Genomic DNA, 17,222 nt, shown 5'->3' with positions numbered 1-17,222 from the left:
GCAGGAGGGTGCTGGGCAAAGGTGTCCAGAGCAGACAGCCTAGCCACTGGCCACCAGAGCCAGCACTGGCCCGGGGACACCAGGCTGGCCTGGGGACACGGCACTGGTGCTCCAGCAGCAGCACAGAGTCTCATCCTGCTCGGTGCTGGCAGCAGCTGGCAGAAGGTGCTGACCTACCTAGGTGCAAATGAGAGGTCAGTGCCTGAAGTGAGATTTGCTTTTGGGGGTAGAGAGACGTTAACACCCTCAGCCCCTGGCCAGGGGAAAAAGGTTTCCCTTTTTTTTTACAGGAAATCCCAGTGTGTAAAGGAGGCTCATCTGGCAGGACTGGTGGAATAACCTTTGGAACAGCAGCACGGGCAGGCATGAGGCACGACTTCCTTAAGGAAAGGTGTCTGTAGTTTTGAGATACAGAGGTGACCCCAAGGAGAGGAGCGGGAGTTCTGAGCTGAGACTATTTGATGTGAGAGAGAAGACTCTGGGTTCTCAGCGTGGGTGGTGCTGGGAGCGGGAACGACAGCAGAAAGAGTGTGAAATCTCCTTCCCTCCTGAGCAGAGACAGAGCTTGCTCACACTGCTGTGTTTGCAGCAACCAGAATTTGCCAGAATATTTGGAGATCCTGTGGGACCATCAGACTGCTCTGGCTCCTCCCCGCCTCCATCAGAGTGTGGGGCGAGTGAAATTAGAGAAGCCAACTTGCAAGCAGAGACAGATCTGCCAGGGCTGTTATTAATGTGTGCATCTTCTGTACTGTCTCTAATGGAATTACTGTTATCAGTGTTTATTATCTCAATATTCATTAGCTTTTATTGTTAGCTGCAATTTGGTTGTCCACTGAAGGAATCCCAGCTTTTTGCTGTTGAGTGGAAAACCAGCCAGTGTAACTCACTGCTGAGACTTAAGATGAGGTGAAATAAGCTCATTTTTCTGTGGTGCCGATGACGTGTCGTTAGCAGGAGCACAGGTAGGACTGTTGAGGGCTGGGGGATTCTGTAGCTGCTTACGAAGCGCCTTGAGAGCCTCCCGTGAGCAGAAGTGCAAAGTGTGACTGTTTCTTTGTTTTATGTTCTCCTGCAATATCTCCTCTGGGAAAAAAGGGTGTGAAAGCAACGTTTCCTGAGTGTTCCTGGCTGTTTATCTCAGCGGATACCCACACTCCAGCAGCAGAAGTCTTTAGGCTGGAGAGGAAATGTAACCTAGGGCACCAGCTAATGAAGAGGTGAAAGCGGTGTAGAAAAATGATGTGGAAGCTTAGCTGAGCAGATCAGAAGGGAGAAGTCAATGAAAGGGGCCTGTGGTCACCAGGGGGAAGGAAAGGAACAGTAAACACTGTACAGAGCACTGTAACCATCCGATTCTTGTCAGAGTGTGGAGGCAATGTGATTGCTTTGCTAACAGGATGGAGCCAGCTTTGCAAAGTGGGCTTCCCTTGTGGATGCTGAGAGTTGGAAACATGTAGCAGAAATTGACAAAAGGTTCCGAGTTTGGGTGTTGTTTGTTTTCCAAGGGGAAGAAAAAGGAAACGAAAGTGCTAAATTATATTGCAGTGAGAACAAGCACCCAGTCCTTCTGGGAAATCTTCAGGAAGGCAGCCAAGTGCTGCTTCATCTTGCTCTATGTGCAAGCTGCTCTGCTCATCCGCTGGATATCAGATGTTGCCTGGATTAATGTAGGTGGGGGTGGGTGAGCAGGGGGGGTTTGTCTGCCTCAGGCTGAGCAAAGCTATGAAAGCCTCAGGCCCAGGAGCTTACACCTTCTGTTGTCTCTGGTTTAGTGGAGGTGTACAACTGCGCAACAGGGAGCACGGACTGTTCTCAGTGCCTGGGGAGGGAGGACCTGGGGCACCGCTGTGTCTGGAGCGAGAGCAGCTCCAGCTGCAGGCTGCACAGCGAGCCCCAGCACATCTCAGACGCCTGCCCTGCTCCTGAGATTAGGAAGGTAAGACCCAGACAGGAGATGGAGGGCACGTGTGGCGTGGCAGGCAGTGCAGGGGCTGCAAGGGCTGCACTGTCTCCAGCCGGGGTTGGGGGGAGCCACGCTTTGTCACTGGCACCCGACAGGGTCGGGACCAGCACTGAATTACACACTGACTTTCTGTGCTGCTGAGACACCTGGTGCCAAGGACATCCTGCTAGTGAGGAGATCCAGCCTTCATCATGTTAGTGAGAAAAACAGCACCGGCACAATCCAAATGGCCCAGAATTCCTGGGGTTGGTAAAAGTGAGAAGGATTTGTAGGGTTGGCTGAAGGCTTCTTATCAGGAATAGTGTTTAATGGAGCATAGCTGAAATGTGAACGTGAGCACTATCTCCAGGCACACGTGCTCTGTACTTCTGCTGAGATGAAGAGTGTCAGAGGAACCTTTTGGCATTAGGCCTTTTGAAATGAATCTTACTTAAATTGCAGTCAAATGAATCTTTGTTGGGAGCGTTTGGATCTGGGGTTCTGCTTAGAGGTATGCTATGAGCCAACAAATTTGTCCCTGACAAGTAGCAAAAAAACTATGTAGAGCAAATCTTAAAATGAATTCCCTAGGAAAGGAGAAGCTGGAGAGGCAAAACAGCTAATATGAACATCAAAATCGGCAAGGATGTGGGATTTCTGTTCTTAGGGAGGTGTGCAGAGGTACCCGCTCAAACTCTGGGTGCTGTACCACTGCATGGAGGGACTGCAGCATCCTGTCACCATGGGAGAGGGCTGCCCCTGAGAGCCTGGCCTTCCCCCGCACACATCCAGTGTTATCAGCAGCTCACCAGAACATAAAGGAAGGAAACCACAGTTTAGGTTGCAGGGTTGCAGGACTCTTGCTGTTTCCTTAGCAAATAGTAGCTGGTAAATCCCAATCCTCCAGAGTCAGGCAAAGAAGCCCTTGTAGAGCCTTCTTGGAGGGAGGGGACATCAAGCTCAGTGGTGGGTCCTGTCTAGCCCTGGCCAGCATGGCCAGCTGGTGCCACCAGGCATGTTGTGCTGGCTTGATGTCCCCTTGCCTTCACAAAGCGAAAAGAGCCATTTCTGAGCTGGAGGGATTTGTCTCACCCTCTGAATATGCTGTCACGCTGCCCGGGGCTGCCCCTCGTGTGCTGGAATGGCATCAGGCCATCTCTGCCCCAACGCCATTTGAAGCTGTGGTGTGACAGGAGAGATGTTTCATTCCGCTGAGCCTGCGGCTGGAGTGATTCCTGACCAAACGCCAGTACCAAACCCAGGGACGGCTTCTCACTGGCAGAGCTGCAGCAAGGGCAGAGGGTGGTGGGCCCACCGTGGGGGCAGCAGGAACGTGAGGAGCGAGTGGGAGGTGCCCAGGGGGCAGGCGCGGGGCTGAGGGCAGCAGCTCCCTGGTGCTTCTCCCCTGACCCATGTCTCGGTGCCGCAGATCGAGCCGCAGCGGGGGCCGCTGGAGGGGGGCACCCTGCTGACCATCCGCGGGAGGAACCTGGGCCGCCGCCTCAGCGACGTCCTGGGCGCCGTCTGGATCGGCAGCGGGGCCCGCGCGCCGCTGCCCCGCCGATACCTCGTCTCCGAGGCGTGAGTGTCGGGCACGTCCCCCGCCCCCTCCTGTGTCCCCCCTGTCCCTGCTGCTCATCCCCTTCGCAATGGCCTCTCCCAACCTCCCCTTTCCCATCCCCAGGATCGTGTGCCAGACCGGGGAGGCTCAGGAGGCGTTTTCTGATGTGGTGACAGTTAACGTCAGCCGGGAAGGGAGGTCCAGGGACAGGTACTCCTACGTGGTGAGTATCTGCTTCCTGGATGTTGTTCTTGCCCTGACTTTCCTTGCAGCCCCTGTGCCCCCCTGCCCAGCAGCAGTCCCATGTCCTGGCCGTGGTGCCCGCAGCGAGGCCACTGGGGCGCGGGCAGGACCACGGCTCGGCTGCTGGCCTCGGCTCCTGCAGAGCTGGTCATTCCTCCTGGCTCTGTTGTCATTGCTCTTGTTAGAAAAAGGAGCTCATTTTCCTTCCTTCTCTTTTGCTAAAGTGCCATTACAACTTGTGAGACATCTTCAGACTTGTAAGGTCTCTTTGTGCTGGGTGAGTTATGTACCGTGGACTCGCATTATTTAGAACTGATATCTTTTTGCTGCAGGGATTGTCCTAGCTTTTGCATGGGTATAATATATAGGGATTAGACTTGAACTAACCCCATGGCATTATTCTAAGAAAAGCCCTTTACAGTTTTGTGCTGTATCATCTCACAAAGGTGACTTTCACCTCTATAAGCATGAAAGAAGTCCATGCAGCTCTTCTCTTCCCTACAAGCTCCCTCAAGTTCCCAGGAGGACATTTGCTCTAGGACCCATTCCCTTGTTTCCAGGCATCAATGTTCACATCCAAAATGTTTTGGAGATCCAGCAGTCTGTAGCAGAGCAAGGTACAGCTGGGATGTGACCCCATAATGCACCTTGGGGCTGGGATTGCTGGTGCATTGCTGTCAGGATGTGTGCACTGACTTGGCCACATCACCTGCTGCCAGGCCGATTGTCTTCTTGACAAAGGGGAGAAGGGCCCGAAGAGTGGGAAGGGGCTGGGCAGCTTCTTCACCAGCTTTTGACATGCAAGGAAGAGCCCTCTCAGGAAACACCTGCAAAAACACCAGTACTAAACAAAGCAAGAGGAGCCCCAGCCAGTCACTGAGCTCAGCCCAGGTCCATGAGAGCTGTGTGCTGGTAGCTCCCAGGCAGGCTTGTGGCAAAGACCGTCCTCCCTGGGGCAGGAGAGGAGCCCTTTCCTGCTTGGGTGGCACAGCAGAAAGCTGTCTTTTGTCTGTCTCAGCAAAGCTTGGAGAAGGATGAGGCAGTACCCTGCTCTGCATGTCAGGCCGTGAAGCTGTGTGATGTGTAGCTGCTGCTCTGCTCCACACCAAAAGGGGCTCTTGCACCGTTTGCAAACTTAGCAATACCATTTAGTTCTGTTGATTCCCCTCTCACTTATGAAGGCCTGAAGATGGAGCAGACTACACCACACAAGGCCAGTCTTGGTGAGACCTGAGCTTGAGCATTGATAGTAGTTTACCTGAAAAAATCTAAAAGACTTTTAGAGCTGCCCTTCCAGAGAAAGACACTTACAAAATACCAGATACTATGTGTGTGCTACATCTTTTGAAGTCCCTGTTAGATATATGTAGAAGAGTCACTATTCAGCTGTAATTCTGAAGAGGAGGGAGGAACTTGATGAAGAGCCTTCTCCAGGACATTATAGCAGGCTGAGGATGAGCTGAGTTTGCCAAATGAGCTGAATTTGCAGAAGTTGCGATGGAGGCCATCAGTGCTGGCAGAGCACTGAGAGCAGCAGCCTCTGGCTCTTGCTGAGGGCAAGAGCTGGAGAGCTTTGGGGGACATGAAAAATCCTCTCTGCTGCTGTTGTAACTGCAGATTTAAAAGCATTGTTTAGAGTCCAAGGGCAGGAGACAGCTGCCTGCAGGCACTCAGAGAAATACTGATTAACAAAATGAATCCTGTGGAAATGGGTAATGGTCAGAAACAGCAGAGGAAATGGCTGTAGAGAAATGAGGCAGTCTGAGTGTAGGACAAGGGCAGGGGTAGCTGTTAATAAACACGTTTGTGTGGTGGGTTTGACAGGAAAGGGCATTAGCACCAGGCAGCTTAGCCCGTGCTCCTCACTGGGTTTGCTCTGTGGCAGCAGCCAGGGCTGGGCTGTGGGGCTGAGCCAGCCCGGCAGCCTCAAGCCTCCAGGGTCTGTGCTGTTTGACAGGGGATTACAAGAGCCTTAGGGAAGGGTCTTGAAATCATTATTTTCTCTGCCCTGGGTGTTGTATCCAAACCAGAGCAGGGAGGTGGCCCAGCAGACTCTCCTGGGGTGCCCTGTGTAGCAGCTATGAGGGTTCAGTGGTGCTTTAATTATCAAAGCTTCGAGCTCATGAGTCTCAGGAAGATTTTCAGGGGCTGCAAATGCAGATAACATACACTCTAATTTCTGCTGAAAATGGCGAGAGGCAGAGTAACTTCCCCCTTAGTTCCTGTTGCCTCATGAGATTCAGATTTGAAGCTTCCTTAAGAAGGAGTTTGATACTCAATTATCTAGACCCAGGTGGCTGTTCCCACAGATCTCAAGGCCATCATCCAGTAGGGCTTTAGCATTAGCTTCACATTCAGGAGGAAATGGATCTGGAAGGGCTGGAATGGAGGAGAAATTCCCTTTTGTTGTTGTTGAGATGTTACCAGCTCTGGATCCTCCATTGCCAGTCTCAAGGGTATAATGGGATCCTGGGCTCCAGTTTGGACTCCTATCTCATTTATTGCCAGAATTTAGGGATTGCAGAGAGTCACAGAGATTTTGCATGATCTCACTCAGCACTTGTACCTCTCACCTTGTTCTGAAACCTGCCAGCAAAAGCTTTTGTTGTGCTACTGTTTCAGAGCCTCACAATACTGGATACTTATATTTACTGAAACAATTCCCACCTACAGTGTGGAGTATCCAAATGTGACTTTACTAGCCTCTAAACCAGATCTCCTCTTTATTTTTAGCTTCCCGTGGTGCAGTCCATAGCACCCCTGAATGGCCCAAAGGCTGGAGGAACCAGAGTGACCATCAGAGGCAGCAGTCTGGACGTCGGCTCTGAGCTTCGTGTCCTCGTCAATGCCTCCAAGCAGTGCACTGACCTCAGGTGGGACCAGCTCTGGGGGCTGGTGCTGAGCAAGAGCCAAAGCATTAGGAAAGATGATACTGTCCTGGGAGATCAGGAAGAGCTGGGGTTTGGGTATGGGACACCTTGGCATGGGGTGCATGGGGCAGAGCTGCAGTGCAGTGCCTGATGCCAGGGCCAGGCCAGTGTCTTTGGCAAAGTGATGGTGTTGGTGTTGCCATGTCGTCTGACAGCAACCAGCAGCAAACAAAATGCTTCTCACATGCCTGACACTGCCAGGACCCTTGGGTGGTCTGGGACTGGGACCAAAACCCTGGGAGGAAAGCAGACATGGGCTTTGTTCCCAGATCTGCTGGAGGCAGGAGGCACCTGCACGCACAGGGACCTGCTCCTGCGGCAACAAACTGGTGGGAAGAAACCCCTCCTGCTGGGTGTTCCCATCCCACCAGTGGGAGGAAGTAGGAGACAGCCCTTTTTCTTGGGCTGTATGGGAGATCAGTCTGGCAGCCCGGGATGTTACTAGCTCAGAATTGCTTGTTGGTAGGCAATATAATTAATATGTGACTGGCATGTGAGTGGAAGCTCCTTGCCTGTTTCTGCTGAGCATCCCCAGGGGGCTCAGGGCTGTGGTGCTGGGCTCAGGGCTGTGGTGCTGGGCTCAGGGCTGTGGTGCTGGGCTCAGGGCTGTGGTGCTGGGCTCAGGGCTGTGGTGCTGGGCTCAGGGCTGTGGTGCTGGGCTCAGGGCTGTGGTGCTGGGCTCAGGGCTGTGGTGCTGGGCTCAGGGCTGTGGTGCTGGGCTCAGGGCTGTGGTGCTGGGCTCAGGGCTGTGGTGCTGGGCTCAGGGCTGTGGTGCTGGGCTCAGGGCTGTGGTGCTGGGCTCAGGGCTGTGGTGCTGGGCTCAGGGCTGTGGTGCTGGGCTCAGGGCTGTGGTGCTGGGCTCAGGGCTGTGGTGCTGGGCTCAGGGCTGTGGTGCTGGGCTCAGGGCTGTGGTGCTGGGCTCAGGGCTGTGGTGCTGGGCTCAGGGCTGTGGTGCTGGGCTCAGGGCTGTGGTGCTGGGCTCAGGGCTGTGGTGCTGGGCTCAGGGCTGTGGTGCTGGGCTCAGGGCTGTGGTGCTGGGCTCAGGGCTGTGGTGCTGGGCTCAGGGCTGTGGTGCTGGGCTCAGGGCTGTGGTGCTGGGCTCAGGGCTGTGGTGCTGGGCTCAGGGCTGTGGTGCTGGGCTCAGGGCTGTGGTGCTGGGCTCAGGGCTGTGGTGCTGGGCTCAGGGCTGTGGTGCTGGGCTCAGGGCTGTGGTGCTGGGCTCAGGGCTGTGGTGCTGGGCTCAGGGCTGTGGTGCTGGGCTCAGGGCTGTGGTGCTGGGCTCAGGGCTGTGGTGCTGGCTCCATTTGCTCTGTGGGTTCCTGCTCCCTGGGTTCCTGACCCTGGCTCTCCCCGCAGCCGCAGCGACAGCACCATCACCTGCACCATGCCGGCCACCGAGCTCGCCACGGCCGTGCGCCTCTGCGTCCAGTTCGAGAACAAGTCTTGTGTCAGTGACAACATCACCTTCAAGTATGAGAAGAACCCAATTATATCAGACATCAACCCCAAAAAGAGCCAGATCAGGTGAGATCCCCTGCCGACAGAGACAGCTAGGTCTGACAAGATCTGTGGCCTTTGCTGAGCTCAGCCTCATTGTTTTTGCTGAGTGCAGAAGTGAGCAGTGCTCTGCCATCCCAGGGCAGGGCTGGCTGGAGTATCCTGGTGTGGCCTGCGAGCTCACCCTGTCTGTGCCTGGAGCCACAGAGCACACCCTGAGCAAACCCCGAGCAGGAGCCCCTGGAGTCGTGGAAGCCCAGCTGGAAGGCATGGGATCAGGGCCCCATGCCACACTGCTGGAGCATCATGACTTGCATTTCAGAGCTGGCACATGTCTGCACATGCCTGCAAAGGAGAGGGTTGGGTCCAGGCTGGTGGGAGAGGGTCCCACAGGGAGAAAGGGGCTTCCTCTGCCCTGGGGGGTGACATGTTGCCTCACTGACAGGTGCCAGCGGGGCACCGCAGGGTGCTCTTGGGGTGCTTCAGGGTACCCCAGCAATGGAGTAGAAAAGGTCTCACACACCAGGACTGTCCATAGCTCATTTCACTGTGTTTAAGCCTGGGTAACTGTACTGTGCACACCTGTGGGTGCTTTAGGGAGGTCCAGGCAGGGGCTCTGTGAGGATTTTTCTTGGCAGTCAAACTGCTGGAGGATAAACTGGGATTTGTAATCTTGGATTTCAGCCTTCCCTGAGGTCACAGTATTTTAATTTTTAAAGCATGTTGCTTTCAATTTCACGTCTCTGTGTGGAGCTCCCAGTATTCCTTTTGATACTGTGGTGAGATCTCACCTTTCTCTTCAGTGGAGCCTGGAAAGCTCAGGGCTGACCAAAGGTCCAGCAGCTGCTGCTCCTCCTTCCTTCCCCAGTAGCTTGACAGCAATGTGGGTACTTGCTGCAAGTAGGAGGAGGACCTTGGCTGTTGGGTTACATTTTCTGCACGAGCATCTGGGAAGTGTCCCTGGGAAAATGACAGCAGGGAGACCCAGCCATTGCACCTCGCTGTCTGTACTGTCCTCTGCAATCTCCCTGTCTTTCTTCTCTTCTCCTCAAAGCGGGGGCAGGATCATCACCCTGGAAGGAAGAGGCTTTGAGCTGGTCCAGAACGTGTCCGTGGTCGTCCGTGGCATCGGCAGAGAGCAAGTGGTGTGTGCCCTGCAGGGTCTGGCTGGTCGCTGGGAGCAGCCTGCCTGCTGCAGTCTGGGCTGAGGGCAAGGCTGGGTGGGAGCACTCAGGAGGTCAGGTTTGTGATGTGGATGCTCTCTCCTGCCTCCAGAGCTGTAAGGTTCACACCGACACCATCATCACCTGCCCCTCTCCAGCAGCCTCCAACACCACTGTGGGGAGCAAGCCTGCCCCTGTCGATTTCTACCTCAATGGTCGCCTCTACACAGACGACCGCCCGGCCCTGGATGAGGAGATGTACCCTGAGGAGCTCTTGCACATCAGCAAGTTCAGCCTGGAGTACTATGCTGACCCCCAGTTCTTCACAGCCAAGAAGGAGAAGTGGATCAAGCACCATCCTGGCGAGCCCTTAACTCTTGTCATACACGTAAGAAAGTGGCATTTAAAGCTCTGCTCTTTTTGGGGTGTTGCCTGTTCCCCACGGGGAAGCTCTTCAGTCCTGCATGCCAGCACAGTGACTGTCCACAAAGGCAGGAGGGAGAAGAGGGGAATGAGGATGGGAGAGGCAGGACCTGTGCAGGATCAAGCAGTTCTTTCTCAGCTGATGCTCTTGCATGTCTCTTGGTACTGCCTGACCTGAGGATGCCCTTTGAGGCATGACGACAGAGCTGTATTTGAAGGATGTACTATCAAGAAGCTAAATAAAATACTGGACGTATGAAAAAGAATGATAATGCACTGGCCTGAAATCAGGCAGGTCCTCCAGAACGTCCTGACAATAGATATTTATTCCTGCAGAAACAGGTCATGCATTCTTCTCTTTTGGCTACTGAATTCAGCTCAGTTAACGAGGAAGTTGGGATACAGCAATTGAGTGGCTTGGACAATGTGCAATAGTAATTCAAAGGCCATTGTTCACTGCAGGATATCCTCACTGGCTGCAACGTGCTTCAGAAAAGCACTCCCCTTTCTCAGGCTCTGCAGAGCATCCCTTGGCCATCTCCTCTGCTGTACATCCTTCCCCCCTCCCAGGTGGGCGCTCAGATCCTTATCTCTGGTGCACAGCCAGGGCAGATCAAAAGCAGAGTTTTCCAGGTTCCACAAGGGGCTTGCTCGTCCTATGCCCCACGCTGAGGGAGGAGTGGAAAACAGGAAAATGAGGAATGGGCACATTCTGAGTTTCCTGTGGAGTGCTGGAAAAATGTCCTTGGAGAGTGAGAGTGGTCTCATGTCTGAAAAACAGCAGTCAATATGGGAAGTAAAGCAGGAAAATCCATTGCAATCCCAACTGCTACTCTAAAGACTGACATCCTGATTCTGTTTTTGTCACTAGAAAGAGCCTGACAACCTGGGCCTGGAAAGCAATGAGTACCAAGTGAAAATTGGCCTTATCTCCTGTGAGATCCAGATTGTTTCAGACAAAGTCATCCACTGCTCTGTCAACGAGTCGCTGAGCACCTCGGAAAGGCAGCTGCCGGTGACGGTGAGTGCCCAGAGCCTGCACACTAGTGTGCAGGACAGGAGGGGCCCTGCTGCCACCCCTGCTTGCAGGCAGGACCTGCCAGGCACAGGCAGCCCCACAGAGGCCACGCAGCTGGCAGGAGTGACATGGCATGCTGCACATGGGCTGTCCCAGGCAGGATAGAGCAGAGCTGCCCTGAGCCCTGGGCCACCTCAGCTGCCTGCTGAGGTGACTCTGCTGCCTGCTGGGGGGTTGGGTCAGTTCTCGTCTAACACTGCAAAATCCCAGGCATGTGAGTTTTTGTCACTTGCAGTAATTTTCTTTCTGCCCCCCATGAGATCTGTTTGGGGATTTCCATCAGTTTTCTGTCAGCTGGCCTCCTGCCAGCAGAGGAGCTTCCAGTGAACAGGAGAGTCCCACCCTTACCAAGCTGCAATAAGCCACTGGAAATGTGTCCTTGTGTGTGGCTGGGGAGGGCAAGAGGGGGATGTAGGGCTGGAAGCCTTCATGTTGCTTCCCAGGGTCTGCCATTTTGTCACTGCAAAGAGTTTGGTGTTCAGGGCTGATGTCCATCTTTGTGTCTGCAAAATTCACAGTACTTTGCTACTATTCTTCTTTCCACAGAGGGCTTAACTTATTGTCCTTGGTTTCCCTCATGTCACGTGCAGCCCATGGCCACGCAGGGATGTGGTTATGGTTCTCTGTATCTGGAGAGAAAAAGCCTCCATCTCCATGGTGTGAGGCCCTGCAATCCCCTCCCCATCTGTGTGTTAGCAGTGGGGGTGGGAGGCTGCAGAGGCAGAGGGCTGAGGGCACTGAGTGCCCAGAGGAGAGGGACAAAGATGCATCACCCGCCCACTGACAGGGCTGTCCAGTGCCTTGGCTGCAGTCTGTGGTGTATGAAATCCTGTTGCAAACTGGAAACATGGAAATGCAGAAGTAGCAGAATTTCCCAAGTCAATTTAATGGAAATTTTAAATAGGGTAATTTTGGTTTCAGTGAGAAATGAGAAACAGGGAAATCCCTTTGGGGAAGAAAAGGAATTTATGAGTTGGCGAGTCTTGGTTTGACATAAAACATTCAGGGCAGTGCAGTGCCTTAGCCAGTCCTGAGGAAGCAGGAGAGTGATGCCCAGTCCTGAAGTATCACACAGCTGTTAAGAGTGCAACAGCAATGAGAGTGCAGCTAAATAATGAACCTGTATTCACATCTGTGCACAGTTATTAAACCTTCATCCATGGTGTGTTATTGCCTGATGCCTGTTTCACAGGCTGCAGCAGCCCCTGTCACACTGGTAATGGCTTTGGTCAGACAGGGCCAGGCTCCCTGCCCCGGGTGTGTGTCCAGGATGGCTCTGGGGGCTGGAGGCCCCGTGCTGAGGAGGGTTCTCTCTCCTGGAGAGCTGGGATGGCCGTGGGCACTGCCCGGCAGCTGGGGGTGCTGCAGGAGGTGGCTCTGCTTGGCAAGGGCTGTCCTTCCCCCTGGGCTGTGCAGGGAGCAGTGCAGGGGAAACCTCCAGGCCTGTCCAGATGCCTTCAGCTGGCAGCATCAGTACCCCCACCAGTGCAAGGGCTGGGATTTCCCGGAGGCCACAGAGCTGCACTACTGGATGTTTGATGGACATAGTGGGAAAGCCCTCTTTGGGGCACTGTTTTGGTCCAGCTGCTAAGGGCTGACCATAATTTATCCACCTAGTCATAAGATTATTACATCTCTTCCCTACCTTGTTTCAAGTTTTTGCTCAAGTATGTGTTGCTTCTCATTCCTTGAGAGAAGTGAAACTCACATTTCCAGAAGCAGAAGACTTGCATGGTCATGAGTTTTCCTTATCAGATGATGCTGTTCAGCCCTTTCATCCCAGGGGCCTTGAGAGCCTTTGGTAAACAGCGCCGAGTAAACTCGCCAACCTGCCTGTGATGTCTGTTGGCCTCTTTCCTTCTGGGGATCAGGAGACCAAAGGACTGAGCTCAAGCAGTTTTGCTTGGTGTGACAAGAAGTACGGGTTGGGACCAGAGCCAGCATCTCCTGACACCCAGTCCACTGCTTTAGCCACAAGATCGTTACTCCTCTCTCTTGTTACTATTTGTTTTTATTCCCTTGCTTGATTTATATTTCAAAGTATTTAAAGTTTCTTTACCCTCCTTCTCCTGAGTGGCAGCGGTTCTCGTTTCGGAGGAGAAAGGGGAATGCAGCTGGGATTCAAAGGCCCTTCAGAGGAGTAACAAAGTCAGATGATTAGTGGGAGTGGTTGGCTAGGAAAAGTAGTGCAGGCAGAACTGTGTGAGCTGACCTTACCTTCCTACTGGAGCGCTCAGGAGGGGAATTGGGCTCCTTGAGACACACCAAGTCCCCCGGGGTCCAGCGCTGAAAGGAGCAGCCTGGCCTCCCCGTGAAGCCTGGTGGGCTGGGCAGCCTGGTCAGGGTGTCCTGGCCAGGCTCTGCCGAGCTGCCCCCAGCCCCTCCTGCTCGGCCTCTGCGCCGCTTGGCAACGTGCGGCTCAGCTCCTGCTTTCCCTCCCTCCTTCTCCGTCGCCAGATCCAAGTGGGAAAGTTCAACTACACAATTGCGATGCTGCACCTCGGGGGAGGAGAGACTGCAATCATCGTCTCCATCGTCATCTGCAGCATCTTGCTGGTCCTCTCTGTCGTAGGTAAGGAAGCAGAATGATGAGTGTCCAGGCAGCGCCGAGGTCCCTCGCACTGCCTGTGAGGGGCTGCAGAGGACTCGCTCTCGTTAGGAAGCCTCTGAGTGCTGCAGTTGTGCATGGTCTGAAACTGGTCTGGGTGCAACAAGTAGCCATGCTCCTTTGTTCAGGACCAAGCCAGTACCCAGGACCAAAGCCTCCTGCTGCATGGACCCTTTGCTGGCTGAATCCATCTCCGCTCTGTCACATGAGCCCGGGGTAGTTACAAACTTCCACTTTCCCCAAAACACTTAGCAGCTACTATAATACAGAACAAAGAAGGGTGTGAGAAACTGGTGTTGGGCTCACACTGACTTGAACAGGGCTTGCTCATAGGCGTGACTGTCCCAGACCATCCCAAAGGTCCGTGTGGCCCAAGGGCCTGTCACTGGTAGCAGCCAGCGACAGACGCCTGGCAACGAGCACGAAGAACAGAGCAAGTGTCCTTTGCTGCAGATCTGGAGCAGACAGAGCAGGTTGCCAGCCTTGCTGGAAGCTGTGCAGCACACCTGTGTTCTCTGGCTAGGAATCTTCTCGTTGCATGCCCAGAATGGCTGTGCAGCAAGAAACCTGTCCTACTCACAGCAAATGAGGTGTTTCTAATAGGGATTTAATTTATTTTTAATAAAGGTTATAATGCATGCCATTTATTAAATGCACCACCCATCATTAGAAACATGTTTCTGGAGGCATGGGAAGACTGTTAGATATGAACACTGTAGTACAAGTGGTAAACATCTTAAAAATCTGTATTTATTAATCAGCTGGAATACATTAATATACAGTTAAGCTGAATATAGACAGCCCAGACCTAAATTGAAGATGACAGTTACAGCATGATCATTAAATTCCAGCTGGTTTTACTTATTTACAGATAATAGAGAACTGCCTGATCAGATACCAGTCTTGTTGTAGGTGTTAAACCAACACTGAGTTTAGCTTTCTACACCCATGTCAGCAGAGGACGGCTCTGATCCCAGCTGCAGCTGCTCCTAAGCCCCAGTCCAAAGCTCATTCCCTTCCTCTTTTCCAGCCCTCTTTGTGTTTTGCACAAAGAGCCGCAGAGCAGAGCGCTACTGGCAGAAAACCCTGCTCCAGATGGAGGAGATGGAGTCACAGATCCGGGAGGAAATCCGCAAAGGTAAGTTGGCGTGCTGGGCACCAAGGAGGAGGCAGGAGGGAATGCTGGAATTGAAGAATTTGAGCCGTTCTATAGAAGTGTTCAGGATTTTTTTTAAGAGAATTTCTGTCAGCACCTTTAAGCTTCAGCAGGGTTTGTGGATGGGGCTCAGTGGTTGGAGGGATGGCTCTGCTGCTGTCTTGCTGCCTGACTTGGGCAAGTCACTGATCTTCTGCACCGCTGCCTTCCCTGTCTCGGACTAATGACCCTTGGCCATGTCAGGGGGTTGCTTGAAGGCCACAGTAACCTTCAGTGTGCTTCTCCACTGGGTGCAACAAAGATTGCCACACGCTCCTGCTAGAGCAATGTGAGAAGTAATCCAGGCATTGTCACCTGTTGTCCTCTGCTGTGGTGCGTGGCTCTGCAGCATGGTCTGAGGTCCTGCTCCTGTGACCCAGGCTGGGGACTGCTCTGCTGGCAGCAGGGAACATTCTCCCTGTGCTGAGGGACATCATGTGTAGTGCTGATGGGTGCACCCTGATGGTGATCTGCTGCTCTTCAAGAAAACCTGGAGGGAAGGGCTGGAGGAGGCAGAGCTGAGACATGCTCGCGTGTTCCGTTGCCAGCCTGCCTGCTCACAGCTTCGGCTGGTTGAGGATGGAGCTCTAACCATCTGTGGGTCTCTTTGCGTAAGGTTTTGCAGAGCTGCAGACAGACATGACAGCCCTGACCAAGGAGAGGAACCGCAGCCAGGGGATCCCCTTCCTGGAGTACAAGCACTTTGTCACCCGGACGTTCTTTCCCAAAGTAAGGTGATACTGCGGTTCTTGGGCTCCTGATCGCTCCCAGGTCCTTCCTCACCAGAGCAGGGATCTGCTTCCCTCTGCTAAAGGGTTATTACAGTGTAACCAAATAATTCTGCTGTTGTATATTTAGTTGTCACGTATTTCAGCCTCAATTATCATCAAAAGTGGAGCTGCAGCTCCTGGGCTGTGCCCTTGCTGGCACAGGGTCAGAGCCCTGCGGCAGCGCTTTCCTGGGGTTGTTCTGGCTGCCTGTTTCCTGGGGTTGAACACTCCTTCTGAGAGCGTGCTCACAGACACAGAAGGTGCTGGGACCCCCTGCCCCCTCCCCAGGGCTCTGGTGTCCCCCCGCTCTGCCCGGAGGAGGCTGCAGGGGGGCTGAGGGGTGTTTCTCCCCTCAGCCTTTGGGGACAGAGGCTTTCTGTGCCTCCCAGCCTGCTCCCAGCAGCACTGCTGCTGCCCGGGGGCTCCTTGGGTGTCTCTGTCTCCCTGTTTCTCTCCTCTCTGCCAAAGGTGGGGTGCATGATGCCCCCAGTAAGACACCCTGTGGGCGCCTAGTCCCAGCCTATCTGCCCAGAGCCCCCCAGGGCCGCGCCAGACGCGCCGGTGCCATCATTCCCGTCACCGGCTGCTCCGCCGTGTCGCCGCTCGCCCCTGACGGCGGCTGTATTTCACCCCTGGGGCAGCTGCATTTCAGTGGTGAGGAGTGAGATGATGATTTATGGCTGCAGAGTGTTTCATTAGTAGTTATTAATCAGGTTTTTCAGTTATTCAATCTTGATATATCTGCACACTAAAGTCTTTAAGATTCAGGCTGCTACATGAATGTAGGAGACTTAAACATTTTTCCCATCTGTTTCAAAAGTTACATATGTTAAAGCACCCAGTACTCCTCTATTTTGACTTAGTCTTCCATAATGCTTTCTCTTCTGGGATTTTTCTAGCTGTCAAATGAGTCTATTTGCAGTCTCCGTACCCTAACAGCCTCGTGTCTGCACAGACATCTGCTTCCCCCAAGCCTTGTGGTGCTTGCTCATTCCAGAGGCTCTTGCAAAGTGAATGTACCGAGGCCTGTCTCCATGATGGGTGGGCTTCAGCCCTGATGACGTGTCTCTCTCTCATTCCCTGGAGGTTCTGGGGCAGAGGAGGAGGCCCTGGGCAGGCAGAGCTGCCTTGCCCTAATGCTGTGCTTGCTTGCAGTGTTCCTCACTCTACGAGGAGTGCTACATCCTGCCATCCCAGCAGCTCTGCTCCCAGGGGAGCTCCCAGGTCCAGGAAACTCATCCGCTCCTTGTGGGGGAATGGAAAGTGAGTAACTCACTAACCAAACAAATGTTCTGGAGTGGCTGCTAACCACACTGGCGTGCTGACAGTGCCACGTGTTTACTTCTGGTGTGGGGGGGATGCTTCATCACTCAAAACAATTATCACGTACCAGCATTGGATCAGCTTTGGCTGATTGGAGAAGGCAGATCTGTGGATCTGCTCTCGTGAAGGAGCATTGTCCTGAGATACTTCCCAGCTCCGTTGAGAGCTTTTCCAACCAACGTATCATATTGTGTGTCACTTCAGTCCATTGAGAAGTTTGTCATGAATGAGATTCCTTCCAAGCAGGGACTTGGTAAAAGCTGTTGTTGTCCCAGAGCTGGGTTTCATGAGGACAAGAAGTACGAATTGAAGAATCAGAGGGTCACTTAGGTTGGAAGGAGGATCTGCTTAAAGCAGGTCCAATTAGATGAAGTTGCTTCTGATGCAGCCCCAGACAGTCATGCCCTCTCCAGGGAAGTGTGCTGCTGACTTGGGTCAAGCTGAGGGAGTAAAGGGTCTTCAGCTCAGCACCTCTGTGTTCAGCAG

At 53.5% G+C, this 17,222-nt stretch overlaps 1 protein-coding gene across 1 annotated transcript in view; it reads left to right on the top strand.

Moving 5' to 3' along the window:
* PLXND1 (plexin D1) overlaps nt 1–17,222 on the top strand; it is a 55,964-nt gene that overhangs the window by 18,701 nt on the left and 20,041 nt on the right. The window contains exons 13-24 of the mRNA XM_010003385.1: nt 1,776–1,939; nt 3,375–3,526; nt 3,630–3,729; nt 6,483–6,622; nt 8,036–8,203; nt 9,231–9,321; nt 9,452–9,727; nt 10,634–10,783; nt 13,298–13,412; nt 14,479–14,586; nt 15,260–15,372; nt 16,569–16,676. Coding sequence (XP_010001687.1) covers nt 1,776–1,939; nt 3,375–3,526; nt 3,630–3,729; nt 6,483–6,622; nt 8,036–8,203; nt 9,231–9,321; nt 9,452–9,727; nt 10,634–10,783; nt 13,298–13,412; nt 14,479–14,586; nt 15,260–15,372; nt 16,569–16,676 — 1,685 coding nt within the window. The remainder of the gene's footprint in view (nt 1–1,775; nt 1,940–3,374; nt 3,527–3,629; nt 3,730–6,482; nt 6,623–8,035; nt 8,204–9,230; nt 9,322–9,451; nt 9,728–10,633; nt 10,784–13,297; nt 13,413–14,478; nt 14,587–15,259; nt 15,373–16,568; nt 16,677–17,222) is intronic.

Source organism: Chaetura pelagica, unplaced genomic scaffold (genome assembly GCF_000747805.2).
Source record: "Chaetura pelagica isolate M959 unplaced genomic scaffold, ChaPel_1.0 scaffold328, whole genome shotgun sequence".
In the NCBI taxonomy this organism is placed as follows: domain Eukaryota; kingdom Metazoa; phylum Chordata; class Aves; order Apodiformes; family Apodidae; genus Chaetura; species Chaetura pelagica.
Note: the sequence above shows the minus strand (reverse complement) of the source record. Positions and strands in the feature narration are given on the sequence as shown.